The sequence below is a fragment of the Mirounga leonina genome, unplaced genomic scaffold, assembly GCF_011800145.1.
Source record: "Mirounga leonina isolate KUSES-001 unplaced genomic scaffold, KU_Mleo_1.0 Mir_128, whole genome shotgun sequence".
Classification (NCBI taxonomy): domain Eukaryota; kingdom Metazoa; phylum Chordata; class Mammalia; order Carnivora; family Phocidae; genus Mirounga; species Mirounga leonina.
Genome location: NW_023270320.1, coordinates 6,379,189 through 6,395,547, shown reverse-complemented (window position 1 = coordinate 6,395,547; position 16,359 = coordinate 6,379,189). Strand labels below are relative to the sequence as shown.

The following is a 16,359-nucleotide window of genomic DNA, read 5'->3' as shown; positions in this document are numbered from 1 at the left end:
AGCTGATTAAGAGCCTGCCCTTTAGAAGCACTTTTGTCATAAAAACTGTTATCAGTAGTAATGTCCTTTAGCATTATCTATGTGTTTTTATCTTATAAAGTGATCTTTGCTTTGTTTGAGAGCAGAGTTCAGAGAAACCATATTGACAAACATTATAGTGATAGAGCAAAGACTAAAAAACAACATAGCTCAGAAAAGAGAGTAAGAATAAATGGACCACTAATTATTCTGGCTTATTTTCTGTTATACTTCAGGAGCTCTGCTGTTGATATTTGCTTACTTATTTGTTTTTGGTTTTTCCGCCACCTTTTTTGTGCTTTTTTTTCAGGCTTGCAATACATTCATTCATTTAATAGGTATTTAGTGAATGCTTTATATGATCAGGCATATTCTACCAAGTACTAGAGAGAGAGTGGTCAGTAAGATATGTAAACCATAAACATGTTATGTAAACATAAACATCATTATGTTTATGGCTTAGTGGGGAAGACACATATTAATAATCAAATATAATTCATTACAATTGTGGTAAGTTCTAAGTTGGAAAAGTACACAATAGTATTAAGAACGTATAGTAAGACTAATGTAGTCTGGGAGGGTGAAGGAAGCTTTAACCTAATCAGGTGAGTGGCACTTAAGCTGAGATCTTGATTGTTAGTTTGTTTCATGCTCAGTGTTTGCTGTATGTTCTTACTGCTTATGTCCATGAGTAGGGATATAATCTTTCTCAGGAATGTGACATCTAAGTCAGCATGGAAATCAAGGAGTGTTCTTGTGTCATGCAGGTAGATACCCACTTCTGTAGGGTATATATTATATATATATATATATTATATATATATATATATATATATATATAATACAATGTTATCTGTATTACTGTAGCATTGATACTATAGTATTGGTACCTTTTATTCTTCTTTAGGCTTTTATGAATAAAGTACTCTTCTCAAAATTATTAATGATGTTGTACCACTAGGGAACCCTATTAATGTAAAGCAAAGAACAATAGTACTTAGGTCTTATTCCTCTCAGAGAACAGGACATTTAATTCATTTTATTTTGCCTAGAAATAAGGATATTTGATTTTCTGTGCCTAGGCTTTATGTACTGACAAAGATCTTCAGGAAATGGGAATTCCCTTAGGACCAAGAAAGAAGATATTAAACTACTTTAGGACCAGAAAAAATTCAACGGTATGTGCTTAATATGGCTTGTAGGATTAAATGGTTTTTGACATCCTTGTATCCTTGTGCTTTGTGAGGTGTTTAGGCAGCTAAGCAATTTTGTTAACTGATCTTTGGCTCTCCTTTTAGAAATTAAACACCTTTTCTTTCTTTTTCCTTTTTTTTTTTAAAAGACTTTATTTATTTATTTGACAGAGAGAGAGCAAGCGAGAGCAGGAGCACAAGCAGGGGGAGTGGGAGAGGGAGAAGCAGGCTTCCTGTGGAGCAGGGAGCCTGATGAGGGGCTCAATCCCAGGGCCCTGGGATCATGACCTGAGCCGAAGGCAGACGCTTAACGACTGGGCCACCCAGGCGCCCCAAACACATTTTCTTAATTGATATCCTTAAAAAATGTTATTAGCTTCAGAAGTCTTGTCTCCCCTGGAGTCTTCCCACCATTCCATTTTTTTTCCTTTTTTTTTGGGGGGGGGTTTCATAACCGCTTTATTGAAATATAATTCATGTCACATACCATAAAATTTACCCTTTTAAAGTATACAGTTCAGTCGTTTTTAGTGTATTCACAGAGTTGTGTCACGATTACCACTATCTAATTTGAGAACATTTACATCATCCTAAAAAGAAACCCCGTACCCATTAGCAGTCACTCCCCATTCCTCCCTTCTGTGAACCACTGGTCTGTTTTCTGTCGTTATGGATTTTGTTGTTCTGGACATTTCCTCTAAATGGAATTATACAGTATGTGGCTTTTTGTGACTGGCTTCTTTTACTTTAGAATAATGAACTTGAGGTTTATCCATGTTATAATAGTACTTTTACGTTCAGTTTTTTCGGCCACTAAATTCCTTTCCATATCTTAGTAGTTATTTTTCATTTTTGTAGCAGATTGTTTAGTTCTTATTTAAGGTCCAGTTCTTGGACCAGTATCTGTATCATTTTCTATACCCAGAGACATTCTACTCCTTAAAGGGGCATTGTGCTTCATTGAACCCCTTAGCAGCCCTCGGCATTCCTCTTCATCATGCTCTGCTGTTGTTTTTCTCATAATGGTCGCCTAAAGTTTCAACTGCCACCCAGATAGCTCTGTACAGCTTTCATTGATTTAGAGAATGTAGGGATGTCAGTTCATCACTTAAGACAACTTTTGTTTTCATCAGCTTTATCTTGTTTTCTGAGACTCTTCCTAGAATTATTCAAAACTTTCCTAAGTATTCTTTCAAATCAGTGAAAAACTATAATTCTTTGGATATTTTTACAACATAACAGCTCCATAGAATTATTTTATTCTTTAGGGTATTAATAGACCAACCCTGCAGCCAGCTTCAGGGGTGACTATATCTGACATCCCCAAAGAATCAGGCTTCTGCAGTAAAACCGACGCCACTGGAAATGGTGACTATCTGGATGTTGGTATTGGGCAGGTAACAATACTAATTAATTCTCTTGAGTCATTTTATTGCCTGCCATTGGTATGGTAGGAACAGATGTCACTTTTGTTATCAGTGAGAGGTACTTTTATATCCTCTTTCCAGGTGTCTGTAAAATACCCCCGGCTCATCTACAAACCAGAAATATTCTTTGCCTTTGGATCTCCCATTGGAATGTTCCTTACTGTCCGAGGACTAAAAAGAATCGATCCCAACTATAAATTTCCAACATGCAAAGGTTTCTTCAATATCTATCACCCTGTAAGCATTGGACAGCTCTTGTGTTTTTACCTGAATATTAGAGCTTATTGATGAAGAGCATATAATTTTCTATTGTGTTGATTTGCTTTTTTCTATACTATTTTGTGTTAATGAGACAATTTTTAGTAGTGTGAATCTGAAAGTGATGGAGCAAAACAACTGTTTGTTTGTTTTTTTATGAGCTTATAATTATTTTTGCCTGATACACAGTTTTAAGACTGTCTTTCTTCAGCAGAGGTATCTGTAGCTATTATTTTTCCCGTATAGTTTGATCCTGTGGCCTATAGGATTGAACCGATGGTGGTCCCAGGAGTGGAATTTGAGCCAATGCTGATCCCACATCATAAAGGCAGGAAGCGAATGCACTTAGGTAAATCTGAATACAGAACTTGTAATTCTATACTGTCTGGTCATTGCAAACTGACTGGACCTCATTCACTTTGTTTAACTGTGTTGGACCCTAAACTCTTTGTAAACCACGTAATGTTCTTTATTCAAATATGTTTCAGAATTGAGAGAGGGCTTGACCAGGATGAGTATGGACCTTAAGAACAACTTGCTAGGTTCACTTCGGATGGCCTGGAAGTCTTTCACCAGAGCTCCATACCCTGCCTTACAGGCTTCAGAAACTACAGAAGAAACTGAAGCAGAATCTGAATCAAGTTCAGAGAAGCTGAGTGGTCAGTGATACTGTACACTTTGATATCCTACATTAGGTCAGATAAGAGTAACTCCATGGTGTGTATTTCTTTTTTTTTTTTTTTAAAGATTTTATTTATTCATTTGAGAGAGAATGAGATAGAGAGAGCATGAGAGGGGGGAGGGTCAGAGGGAGAAGCAGACTCCCTGCCGAGCAGGGAGCCCGATGCGGGACTCAATCCTGGGACTCCAGGATCATGACCTGAGCCGAAGGCAGTCGCTTAACCAACTGAGCCACCCAGGCCCCCCATGGTGTGTATTTCTTATTCATGGTATAGGACCAGTACAATGAGCCCTAATGGGCCTTCAGCTCTGCTAGTCTTTTCTATTATCTAATAGTCACGAATTATGGAAAAACATTATTTGTGAGGAAAAATGTCAAGAGAAGCTGAATACCTGATAAAGAGGCTTTAAAAGACAACCCTCACTTGGGAACTCTTGGGGTTGTGTTAGGAGCCTCCTCTATGAAGCACCTTGCTTTACTAGGGCAATGTCTGTGTGTTCATTGGTCCGTTTTATTTGCCTGGCTGGGCACTAGCTAGTATACGCTCCTCTTAATTTCACAGTTAATGTTGCATTCTTTTTTTTTTTTTTTTAAAGATTTTATTTATTTATTTATTAGAGAGCGAGCGAGAGAGAAACAGCATGAGAGAGGAGAGGGTCAGAGGGAGAAGCAGGCTCCCCACTGAGCCGGGAGCCCGATATGGGACTCGATCCCAGGACCCTGGGATCATGACCGGAGCCGAAGGCAGTCGCTTAACCAACTTAGCCACCCAGGCGCCCCAATGTTGTATTCTTTTTGCTTTAATTTTCAACTGCCTAACGATTTCTATCCCTCCTTATATTTAGTTTATAAACCAGAGGCAAATGAATTGGCTATCAGAGGTAGAGGAAAGAAAAAATGGGATTGAACAAAATCATTGTGACTTGAGGAGAAGCTTTAAGGGGCTTGAGAGGAAGAAGGTACAGAAAGCTTTCTGAGCAGAGAGTACCTCATCCTACTGTAAACTTGGTAGTCTGAGGGGAAGTAAGGACAATCTTGGAGGGCTGGAAGCTTTTAGATTGTTGTTATGGTTCTTCTATGTCCAGATGTTAACACAGAAGAGACCCCTGTGGCAGTTAAAGAAGAAGTCCCACCCATCAATGTGGGAATGCTGAATGGAGGCCAGCGCATTGACTATGTGCTACAAGAGAAGCCCATTGAAAGTTTTAACGAATATTTATTTGCTTTACAAAGCCATCTATGCTACTGGTAAGTGATGTTTGTTTTTGTTTCTTGGTGGGGTTTTTTTTTTTTTTTTTTGTCTGATTGTTGCACAGCTATTTGATAGATGTAGAAAAGGGAGGATAGGCTAGTGTACATTTGGGATTAGAGTGATTTCTCATTTAGACAGTTACAAAATAACAAAATTATGTCATTTAAAGAAATCTGGTTTAAACACATTGTTGTTTTACTTTGCAGTTGGGTAGAGCATGGGCTAATGATGCCAGCAACCATGAGTTCAGCTAGCTTAGTTTTATTTTATTTTATTTTTTAAGATTTATTCATTTGAGAGAGAGAGAGAGAGAGCGCACAAGCAGGGAGAGAGGGAGAGGGAGAAGCAGACTCCCCGCTGAGTAGAGACCCCCCCCCCCCCCGACTTCTGGCTCGATCCCAGGACTCTGAGATCATGACCTGAGCCGAAGGCAGACGCTGAACCATCTGAGCCACCCAGGCGCCCCTGGCTAGCTTAGTTTTAAAAGTGGTGTCCTTTGGTCATTGGCGGGGGACAGGATGGGTACATATTAATGTTACTGTTGCTGAAAGTATTTTAAACTCATCTGAAAGTATTGACAGTAGCTAGATCAGAATTTATTATTTTCATTTTGTTTTAATGTTTACATTTTTAATGTTTAAATGTTTTTTCCAGATTTATTGAGATATAATTGACACATTATATAAGATGTTCAACAAGATTTGATACATGTATATATTATGAAATGATTAACACCTCCATGACCTCACATAATTACCTTGTGTGTGTGTGTGTGTTTGATGAGAACATTTAACAATTACTCTCTTAGCAACTTCCAAGTATATGATACAGTATTATCAACTATAGTACCATGTTGTACATTAGATCCCCACAACTTATTCAACAGAATTAATCATTATTAAATATAATTATCTGATGGATTGTAGAATGGATTAATAATGCTTATTGAAATTCATACATTATAACAGAAAAGAACTTAATCACCAAAGAAATTTAAGCTAAAGGAAAATATAGCTAGGAAAATAAGATGGGTAGGGGATAAGGATTCAAAAATGCATGCTTTTAGGTCTTTTTTTTTTTTTTTTTAAGATTTTATTTATTTGTTAGAGAGCACAAGCAGGGGGAACAGCAGGCAGAGGGAGAAGCAGACTCCTCGCTGAGCAAGGAGCCCAATGCGGGAATCATTCCCAGGATCCTGGGATCATGACCTGAGCCGAAGACAGACACTTAACCGAGTGAGCCACCCAGGCACCCCTTAAATTATGATTATTTTTTTTAGTTTTTATGATATTTTGTTTTTTTAAAGATTTTTTTATTTATTCATTTGAGAGAGAGAGCAGGAGAGCACGAGCAGGGGGGAGGGGTGGAGAGAGGGAGAAGCAGACTCCCTGCTAAGCAGGGAGCCCTACACAGGGCTGGATCCCAGGACAATCCCAGGATTGGGGCTCAATCCCAGGACCCTGGGATCATGACCTGAGCTGAAGGCAGACGCTTAAGCGACTGAACCATCCAGGTGCCCCATTTTTTTAAAGTTTTTATTTATTTATTTATTTATTTATTTATTTATTTATTTTTAAAATTATTTTTCTGAGTTGTATCAATTTTTTTTTTTTTTAAAGATTTTATTTATTTATTTACGAGAGAGAATGAGAGACAGAGAGCACGAGAGGGAGGAGGGTCAGAGGGAGAAGCAGACTCCCCACTGAGCAGGGAGCCTGATGCGGGACTCGATCCCGGGACTCCAGGATCATGACCTGAGCCAAAGGCAGTCGCTTAACCGACTGAGCCACCCAGGTGCCCCTAAAGTTTTTATTTAAATTTCAGGTAACATACAGTGTAATATTAGTTTCAGATGTACAATATAGTGATTCAGCACTTCCACACACCTGGTGCTCATCACAAGTACACTCCTTAATCCCCATCACCTATTTAATTAACTGTTCCCCTCATCTACCACCCCTCTGGTAACCATCAGTTTGTTCTCAAGAGTCTGTTTCTTGGTTTGCCTCTCTTTTTTTTCTTTGCTCGTTTGTTTTATTTCTTAAATTCCACATATGAGTGAAATCATACAGTATTTGTCTTTGTCTGACTTACTTCACTTGGCATAATAATACTCTCTAGCTCCATCCATGTCATTGCAAATGGCAAGACTTCATTCTTTTTTATGGCTGAGTAGTATTATATTATGTATGTATACCACCTCTTCTCTATCCATTCATTTATTGATGGACACTTGGGCTGTTTCCATAATTTGTCTATTGTTGATAATGCTGCTATAAACATTGGGGTCCAGGGGTCCAGGGTGGCGCGGTCAGTTGAGCGCCCAGTTCTTGGTTTTGGTTCCAGTTGTGATCTCGGGGTGGTGGGATTGAGCCCCATGTTGGGTTCCTTGCACAGTGCAGAGTCTTCTTGAGACTCTCCCTCCCTCTCCCCCTCCTCCCGCTACTTCCTCGCTCTCTCAAATAAATCTTAAAAAAAAAATCAGGGTACATGTATCCCTTTGAATTAATGGTTTTTTTTTTTTTAGAGAACATGCATGGGGGTGAGGAGAATGGTGAGGGGGAGGCGCAGAAGAGAAGCAGAGGGAGAGAATCTTAAGCAGGCTCCACGCCTAGCTTGGGCCGGCACAGGGCTCAATCTCACAACTATGAGATCATGACCTGAGCAGAAACCAGGAGTCAGGTGCTTAACTGAGCCACCCAGGTGCCCCTGAATTAGTGTTTTTGTATTCTTTGGGTAAATAACTAGTAGTGCAATCGCTAGATTGTAGGGTAGTTTTTTTTTTTTTTTTTTAGTGATTATACTGATTTTATTACTTTTACTAAGCCATTTTCTTTTCTTCACACTCAATGCAAAGAAATAAAACAATATAAAGAAAAATACGTCCTCATTCACAATAAAAAGGGTCTGCTTCATTCTGCAGGACTGGGCGTTTTATATAATAGGGAGCACTTAATGTCTCAAGTGGATCAAAGTACCATTTTGATTCTGTCCCACTGAATAGAATCTCATGCATATTTGGTGACTGGACTAACTTCATGGGAGCTGTGATGTATTGAACCATTTCTGTGGTATCCCCAGATCTCACTAAATAAGAAAAGACTCCACATAAGAAAAAATAACAATCTGTCCATAACTTATATCTATAGACTCTTTGGTATAAAGTGGGAAAAGAGGCCCTTTCTGGAGTATGTGGATACAAGTATTTTTGTGGTCTCAAGATTGCTGGATTGATACTGTTTCACTGTAATGAAAATAAGGTGTACATCAACACCACTGCCAGATTAAGGAACTTCCACAATTTGTCTCAGTTCTTCAAATAACGGAGCGAGTTCCTTTTCTAGTCTGACAGGGAGTCCTGTACCATCATTACTGCTGGCTATGAAACTCACCACCAGAGGTAAATGATTGGATTGAACGACGTGGTAGGTATTATAGTAACAGATGATACTCTTATTTTTTGAAAGTCCAAGTTTGCTCCATTGGTTTGTTGCAAGGGCAAAAGTAGATAAGAAACCAAGTCGGAAAGCATGCTCTGGAGCACTGTCATTGCCGCTTTAATAACAGGTGTTCTGTGTGACCCAACAATAGCATGGAGCCCTTCAACAGTGGGCAATTTTTTTTTCATTGTGGTTTTTATTTTCTTTTTATTAACATATAACACACTATTTGTTTCAGAGGTACAGGTCTGTGGACAGTGGGTAATTTTTTATACAGGAATTGCTTTAGGTCATCTGCCATGTTGAACATGATGAACCCCTTCATCCCGCAGGATCAGTCTCCATTCCTGGCTTTTTGGGCTGCTGTGTTCTCTTAGCCCTAAACTCAGGGACAGCTTCAAAGATGGTCTTCATCTTAGGGTAGTTCTAGTTTTAACTTTTTGAGGAATTCCATACTGTTTTCCAGAGTGGCTGCACCAGTTTGCATACCTACCAACAGTCCAGGAGGGTTCCCCTTTCTCCACATCCTTGTGAAAAAGGCATTCTTTAGGGGCACCTGGGTGGCTCAGTTGATTAAGTGCCTGCCTTCGGCTTAGGTTATGATCCCAGGGTCCTGGGATCAAGTGCTGCATCTGGCTCCCCGCTCAGCGAGGAGTCTGCTTCTCCCTCCGCCTGACGCTCCCCCTGCTTGTGCTCTGTCGCTCTCTCTCTAACAAATAAATAAAATCTTAAAAACACTAGAAGGCATTCTTTAGAGATTTCTGAGTGTGCAGTACATTCATATGGTTCACCATGCAAAGAAAGACAAATAATGAAAGCCTCTCTTCCATTTTGTTCCCTGCTAACTACCTTCTCCATATGCAAGTAACATGCATTTCTTGAAATTTTTTCTAGAGGTCTATTTTATGCATACATAACACAGGTGTGAGTGTGTGAATATATTATTTCTCTCTTTTAACAAGTATAGATAGTATCATATTATAGGCATTGTTCTGTAACTTGCTTTTTCTACTAGCAAGTCTTGGGAGTTTTCTGCTTGTTGTATATAAAGAGTTCATTCTTTTATAGCTTTAGTATTCTACTGTATCAGTGTACCATAATTTCTTTAACTAGTCCTGTACTAATGGGTTACTTTAGATTTCTGTCCTCTTGCTCTTTATACACCTTGTTCATATTTTACCTATTCATGAGTGTATCTGTAAATACTTAGAATTGGAATTGCTGGCATAAAGAATACATGGATTTGTAATATTTGATAATTATTGCCAAATAGAAGTTGTACCTTTTTGTACTCCCACCAGGAATATATGGGAGTGTCTTGTTTCCCCACAGCTTTTCCAGCGTAGTTTTTAAAAATTCTTATTTTTTTATTTTTAAAATTTTTATTTTTTAAAATTCAAGTTTAATTAACATACAGTGTCATATTAGTTTCAGGTGTTCCATATAATAATTTTCCACGTTCCATATATTTTTGTGGAAATATTTTTTTTCGTTTTTAGATTACTTTTTTTATTAACATATATTATTTGTTTCAGGGGTACAGGTCTGTGATTCATCAGTCCCACACAATACACAGCGCTCACCACAACTGATACACCCTCCCCAGCATCCATCACCCAGCCACCCCATCCCTCCCACCCCCCTCCACTCCAGCAACCCTCAGTTCGTTTCCTGAGATTAAGAGTCTCTTGTGGTTTGTCTCCCTCTCTGGTTTCATCTTGTTTCATTTTTTCCTCTCTTCCCCTATGATCCTCTGCCTTGTTTCTTAAATTCCTCGTATCAGTGAGATCATATGATAATTGTCTTTCTTATTTTGCTTAGCATAATACCCTCTAGTTCCATCCACGTTGTTGTAAATGGCAAGATTTCATTTTTTTGATGGCTGCATAATATTGCATTGTGTATATATATATATATATATATACACATCACATTTTTTTTATCCATTCATCTGTCGATGGACATCTGGGCTTTTTCCATAGTTTGGCTATTGTGGACATTGCTGCTATAAACATTGGGGTGCTGCATGTACCCCTTCGGATCATTACATTTCTATCTTTTTTTTTTTAAAGACTTTATTAATTTATTTGACAGAGAGATAGCACAAGTAGGCAGAGGGAGATGGAGAAGCAGGTTCCGAGTCGAGCAGGGAGCTGGGCGCGGGGCTCGATCCCAGGACCCCAGGATCATGACCCGAGCCTAAGGCAGCCACTTAACCAACTGAGCCACCCAGGCACCCCACTACATTTGTTTCTTTAGGGTAAATACCCAGTAGTGTAATTGCTGGGTCATAGGGTAGCTCTATTTTCAACTTTTTGATGAACCTCCATACTATTTTCCAGAATGGCTGCACCAGCTTGCATTCCCACCAACAGTGTAGGAGGATTCCCCTTTCTCTGCATCCTTGTCAACATCTGTCGTTTCCTGACTTGTTAATTTTAGGCATTATGACTGGTGTGAGGTCATATCTCATTGTGGTTTTGATTTGAATTTCCCTGATGGCTAGTGATGTTGAGCACTTTTTCATGTGTCTGTTGGTCATTTGGATGTCTTCTTTGCAGAAATGTCTGTTCATGTCTTCTGCCCATTTCTTGATTGGATTATTTGTTCCTTGGGTGTTGAGTTTGATAAAATCTTTTTTAAAAATTTTTTTATTATTTATTATTATTTTTTGAAGATTTTATTTATTTGACAGAGAGAGAGACAGCTAGAGAGGGAACACAAGCAGGGGGAGCGGGAGAGGGAGAAGCAGGCTCCTGGCTGAGCAGGGAGCCCTGTGCGGGACTTGATCCCAGGACCCTGGGATCATGACCTGAGCTGAAGGCAAGCGCTTAACGACTGAGCCACCCAGGCGCCCCCCCTTTTTTTCTTAAAGAGTGATGTATTTGAGAAAGAGAGCAGGGGAGGGGCAGACGGAGAGGAAGAGAATCTCAAGCAGACCCGCTGACCCTGACATGGGGCTCTGTCTCATGACCCTGAGATCATGACCTGAGCCAAAACCAAGAGTAAGACGCTTAGCCGACTGAGCCACCTGGGCACCCCCCCTTTTTAAAGATTTTATTCATTCATTCATTTATTTATTTAGAGTGTGTGCAAGCCAGGGGGAGGGGTGGAGGAGCAGAGGGAGAGGACAGAGAGAATCTCAAGCAGACTCTGCTGAGCGCAGAGCCCAATGCAGGGCTCGATCTCATGACCCTGAGATCATGACCTGAGCCAAAACCAAGAGTGGGACACCTAACCGACTGAGCCACCCAGGCGCCCCGCCATCTGTACACCTTCTTTGGTGAACTGTCTGTTCAAATCTTTTGCCTTTTAAAAAATAATAGATTGTCTTATTAAATTGCCAGAATTCTTTCTATATTATAGTTACAAGTCCTTTTCAGATACATGTTTTTTCCTCAAAATATGGCTTTTCGTTTTTCCAGAATGTTTTGAAGAGCAAAAGTTTTTGACTTTGATGTAGTCCAATTTATTGACATTTGTGCCTTTTTAACATATTTAAGATATCTTTGCCAAGCCCAAAGCCATTAAAATATTACCTGTATTCTAGAAATTACATCATTTTAGCTTTTATATTTAGGTCTGTGATCCATTTTCATTAATTTTTTAATATGGTGTGAGGTAAGGATTGAAGTTCATTGGTTTGCATGTGGCTATCTAGTTGTTGTAGCAACATTTGTTGAAAAGTTTATTCAGATGGAGAAATCATTGAATTGTCTTGGGTCTATTTTGTTCCATTGGTCGATTTCTCTTTATGCCAGTAAAACAGTCTTGATTACTGTAGCTTCAGAATAAGTCTTGAAATCAGGTATTGTGAGTCATCCAACTTTATTCTTCTTTAAAATTATTTTAGCTATTGTCGGTTCTTTGCATTTCCACGTTTTAGATTGAGCTTGTTAATGTCAACCAAAAAGCTTTCTGAGATTTTGATTGTGATCGCAAATATTTTATCTACAGATCAATTTGGGGAGAATTGACATCTGAATAATAGAGTCTTCTGAGCCACAAACACAGTATCTCTAAGTGTATTTTGGTCTTTAATTTCCCTCAGCAATGTTTTGTAGTTTTCAGTGTATGTATTTTGCATGCTGTAGTGTTTTTGTTTTTTTTTTTTAATTTTGCTTATTTATTCATGAGAGATCACATGAACACGTGAGCAGGGGGAAGGAGAAGAGGGAGAGGGAGAAGCAGGCAACCTGCCAAGCAGGGAGCCCAATGTGGGGCTTGATCCCAGGACCCTGGATCATGACCTGAGCCGAAAGCAGACGCCCAGCTGACTGAGCAACCCAGGTGCCCCACGCTATAGTTTTTAAATTACATTCGTCGTATGCTCCTTTTTCTCTTCAGATCAATCTTTTGCCTTTTATTTAAAAAAAAAAAATTGCATTCCTCCAGTTATGAGTAAGATTGAGCATCTTGACATATATTTAAGGACCATTTTTATTTCCTTTTCTGGGAGTTATTTATATTCTTTATTCTCTTTTATATTGAAATGTTTTTTGTTGTTGTTGATTGTCTGTGATGAGTTGCAAATGCCTTTTCCCCAGTTTGTCTTTGACATTGCAAACATTGGTTTTTGCTAAGTAGAAAAGATTGATTCATATTTGTTGATTTTTCCTCTCTGGTTTCTAGAATATGTGTCATACTTACATCTTCCTTATCCTCCGAAGAATTCCTTACCACAGTTTATTCTGATATTTTATGGTTTCATTTTTACATGTGAATGTTTGATTCACTTTGGATTTATTCTAGTAACAGGTATAGATTGGTTCAGGTCATTTTCCAGATGGCTATCCATTTGTCACAACACCGTTTGTTCTCTGTATATGAGTCTGGTTTGAGAGTCTCACTTTATTAAATTCCTATATAGACTTAGGACTATTTCTGAACTTCCTCTTTTTTTCTGTTGATCTGTTTATTTATGCACCAGGATCACACCATTTTAACATCTGGTTTAGCTAATGCCCCTTCACTGGCATAGGAGGAATTTCTTAACCTTAAGTCTGTATGGGGTTTTTAGGGGATAGAAAAAGCATATGAATCCAATGAAATTTTATTTATAATATTTATATATATATTTAAATTACATTCCTCGTGTGCTAAAGTATTAAAAATATATTTTATTATAATATATATATAAAATCTTTTCTGGAGAGAAACCCATTGGTTTCATTAGATTCTCAAGTAGATACATGATTCAAAAAATGTTAAATCATGGATTTAGAGAAATGTTCGAGCTATATGTCCTTAAGGCAGTCCTTCATGATGTTGTTTTTTTTATAATCAAATTTCTTTATGAACTGGATGTAAGTAATTGGGCACACACAGAATAATATCTGGAAGATGCATGAGAAGTTGATAACATTGATTGTCAGAAGATGGGAACTGGTGGTTAAGAAACAGAGGTGGAAGGGAAACTTCATTATTACACTCTTTCATATCTTGAATTTTGAACCATATGATTGTATTATCTTTTTAAAAAGGTGAATAACATTTAAAAAATTAAGGTGACCAACTGGATGGCTCTTCCATATTGTTCTAAGAATGAGCTCTGTGGAAAGGGAACAATTCTTGGTTGGTCATTTCCTACTAGTTGTTTTGTATTACCAGACATAATGTTGGACTTTTTTTTTTAAATTGTAGTTGACATACAATGTAATATTAGTTTCAGGTGAATCACTGCATAGTGAATTGACAGTTCTTTACATTACTCAGTGCTCACCATGATAAGTGTAGTCACCATATATTATTACAATATTACCGACTATATTCCCTGTGCTGTACTTTTCATCTCCATGACTTACTTATTTTATAACTGGAAGTTCGTACCTCTTAATCCCCCTCACTTATTTCACCCATCCCCCCACCCCTCTCCCTTCTGGCAACCACGTTTGTTCTCTGTATGTATGGGTCTGGTTTTTGTTCATTTGTTTTGTTTTTTAGATTCCACATATAAGTGAAATCATATGGTATTTGTCTCTTCACTTAGCATCCTCTAGGTTCATCCATATTGTGGCAAATGGCAAGATTTCATTATTCTTTATGGCTGAGTTATAGTCCACTGTAAAATGAACTTTTGCAAAAATGAACTTGAAGGTGGTTGTGTAGATTACATGAGATAGTATATATAAAACCTCTAGTATAAAAGTTAGTTTCTTCTTTTTACAACCTAAGTTTTCCTCTTTACAGGGAGTCTGAAGATACAGTACTGCTGGTCCTCAAAGAAATCTACCAAACCCAGGGCATCTTCCTTGATCAGCCTTTACAGTAAAAATGAATCATGTGTGGCTGCTTAATGTAAGTTTTTAAATGTCACGTATGCAGCATATTTCCTACATATTAACATGTTATGAGGAACAGTGTAGCCTTGAGCTCTTTTTTTTTTTTAAAGATTTTATTTATTTATTTGAGACAGAGAGAATGAGAGAGAGAGAGCACATGAGAGGGGGGAGGGTCAGAGGGAGAAGCAGGCTCCCCGCCGAGCAGGGAGCCCGATGCGGGACTCGATCCAGGGACTCCAGGATCATGACCTGAGCCGAGGGCAGTCGCTTAACCAACTGAGCCACCCAGGCGCCCAGCCTTGAGCTCTTTATAAATGTACTTTTCTGTTGCCTGTCACCAAGATCTAGGTTATTATTATTATTATTTTTATTTTTTTTATTTTTTAAAGATTTTTATTTATTTATTCATGAGAGAGAGAGAGGCAGAAGGAGAAGCAGGCTCCCAAGGAGCAGAGAGCCTGATGCGGCACTCGATCCCAGGACCCTGGGATCATGACCAGAGCCGAAGGCAGACGCCTAACCATCTGAGACACCCAGGCGCCCAAGATCTAGGTTATTATTTTTAGAGGGACTCTGGTTAAAATTGCTGAAGGAAAAGTGCAATAGCCCATTTAGAGAAAGTTCGTGTGTGTGTTTTTGCAAGTGACTTGGTCCAGTAGCACCTGTCATTTTTTAGGATCTGAACTCCGAATCTAAATAGTTCTGATCATCTAAGAGTTACCATTGGCACCAGTAACGATCTTAATGACGAACAGCCCATCCTGAGATTTAAGTTCCTCTGCCTTTTATTTTTTAATTTTTTTTATTTTGAAGATTTTATTTCTTTATTGGAGAGATAGAGAGAGCTAGCGAGCACAAGTCGGGGAGAAGGAGAAGCAGACTCCCCACAGAGCAGGGAGCCCGATGCGGGGCTCGATCCCAGGACATCAGGACCGGAGCCGAAGGCAGAGCTTAATAGCTAAGCCACCCAGGCACCCCTCCTCCACCTTTTAGATGTGTAACTAGAAAGTTCTTGCATTAGACTCCGGCATTCTGGCTGGTTGCCTTCCAGTTGTGACTGCATCATGACCTCTGTTCCACTCTTCCCTAGACGGACACTGAAGGATCCTCCCCCAGAAAATGCACCTGCTTGTTGCTGCCGTTTCCCTCTCCTCAGCTGCATCATTTCCTGCATGTTGCCTGCCACTTACTTACCACCGGGGTCTTTGGAAGATAATCTTGTTATCTCCGAAGTGAGTGAAAAAACAAAGGGAAGACCCTATTACTTTTTACCACTGGCTTTATAGAAGCACTCGCCACTCTTCATAGTGGGGGTTGTTTGCATCTTTAATTCCAGATGATAGGTGCCATCCTTTATTGCTTATTACTTGAGATAGTATAAAGTCTGTTTTGAGTTTATTTTGGCTTGGTAGAAATTTTTCTAGGAAATTATTGCTTTAGAAAATGTTCTAGTTTGGAGAAGGCTCCGGAGATTCAGAAGGCATTTTGGGGTACACTCATCTCTCATTGGTGTTCTCTGTATTTGAAGGCTAAGTGGGTGTGAAAAAGATTGTTGGGCACCTTCCTTTGAGCCAGCTTTTCTTTCCTACAAGTCCTGTGTGAGGGACTGAAATGTAGCTTACAGAGAGTATTGTTTACTCTCTACAGCTGACAGTTGATGGCATGGAATCACTGATGCTATTCATTGTTTTCCGAGCTGTTCGAGCTGCTTTCAGAGTTTACAGTGGATAGTTTAGTTCACATTAGGTGCATCTTTATAAAGCAAAGATATTATATATCCTAGACCTGTCCTTTCGTATCATGCTCAA

At 38.9% G+C, this 16,359-nt stretch overlaps 1 protein-coding gene across 3 annotated transcripts in view; it reads left to right on the top strand.

Moving 5' to 3' along the window:
* LOC118009960 (phospholipase DDHD2) overlaps window positions 1-15,779 on the top strand; it is a 67,735-nt gene extending 51,956 nt beyond the window's left edge. For 2 of the 3 annotated variants that reach the window (XM_035004024.1, XM_035004026.1), the window contains 8 exons: window positions 1,101-1,196; window positions 2,480-2,608; window positions 2,720-2,875; window positions 3,143-3,245; window positions 3,385-3,555; window positions 4,664-4,826; window positions 14,460-14,567; window positions 15,642-15,779. In XM_035004024.1, the coding sequence (XP_034859915.1) occupies window positions 1,101-1,196; window positions 2,480-2,608; window positions 2,720-2,875; window positions 3,143-3,245; window positions 3,385-3,555; window positions 4,664-4,826; window positions 14,460-14,541 (900 nt within the window). In that variant the 3' untranslated portion in view covers window positions 14,542-14,567; window positions 15,642-15,779. Of the gene's footprint in view, window positions 1-1,100; window positions 1,197-2,479; window positions 2,609-2,719; window positions 2,876-3,142; window positions 3,246-3,384; window positions 3,556-4,663; window positions 4,827-12,407; window positions 12,448-14,459; window positions 14,568-15,641 lie in introns of those variants that run through there. The other variant, XM_035004025.1, reaches the window with a different exon arrangement.
* Window positions 15,780-16,359: the final 580 nt, after the last annotated feature.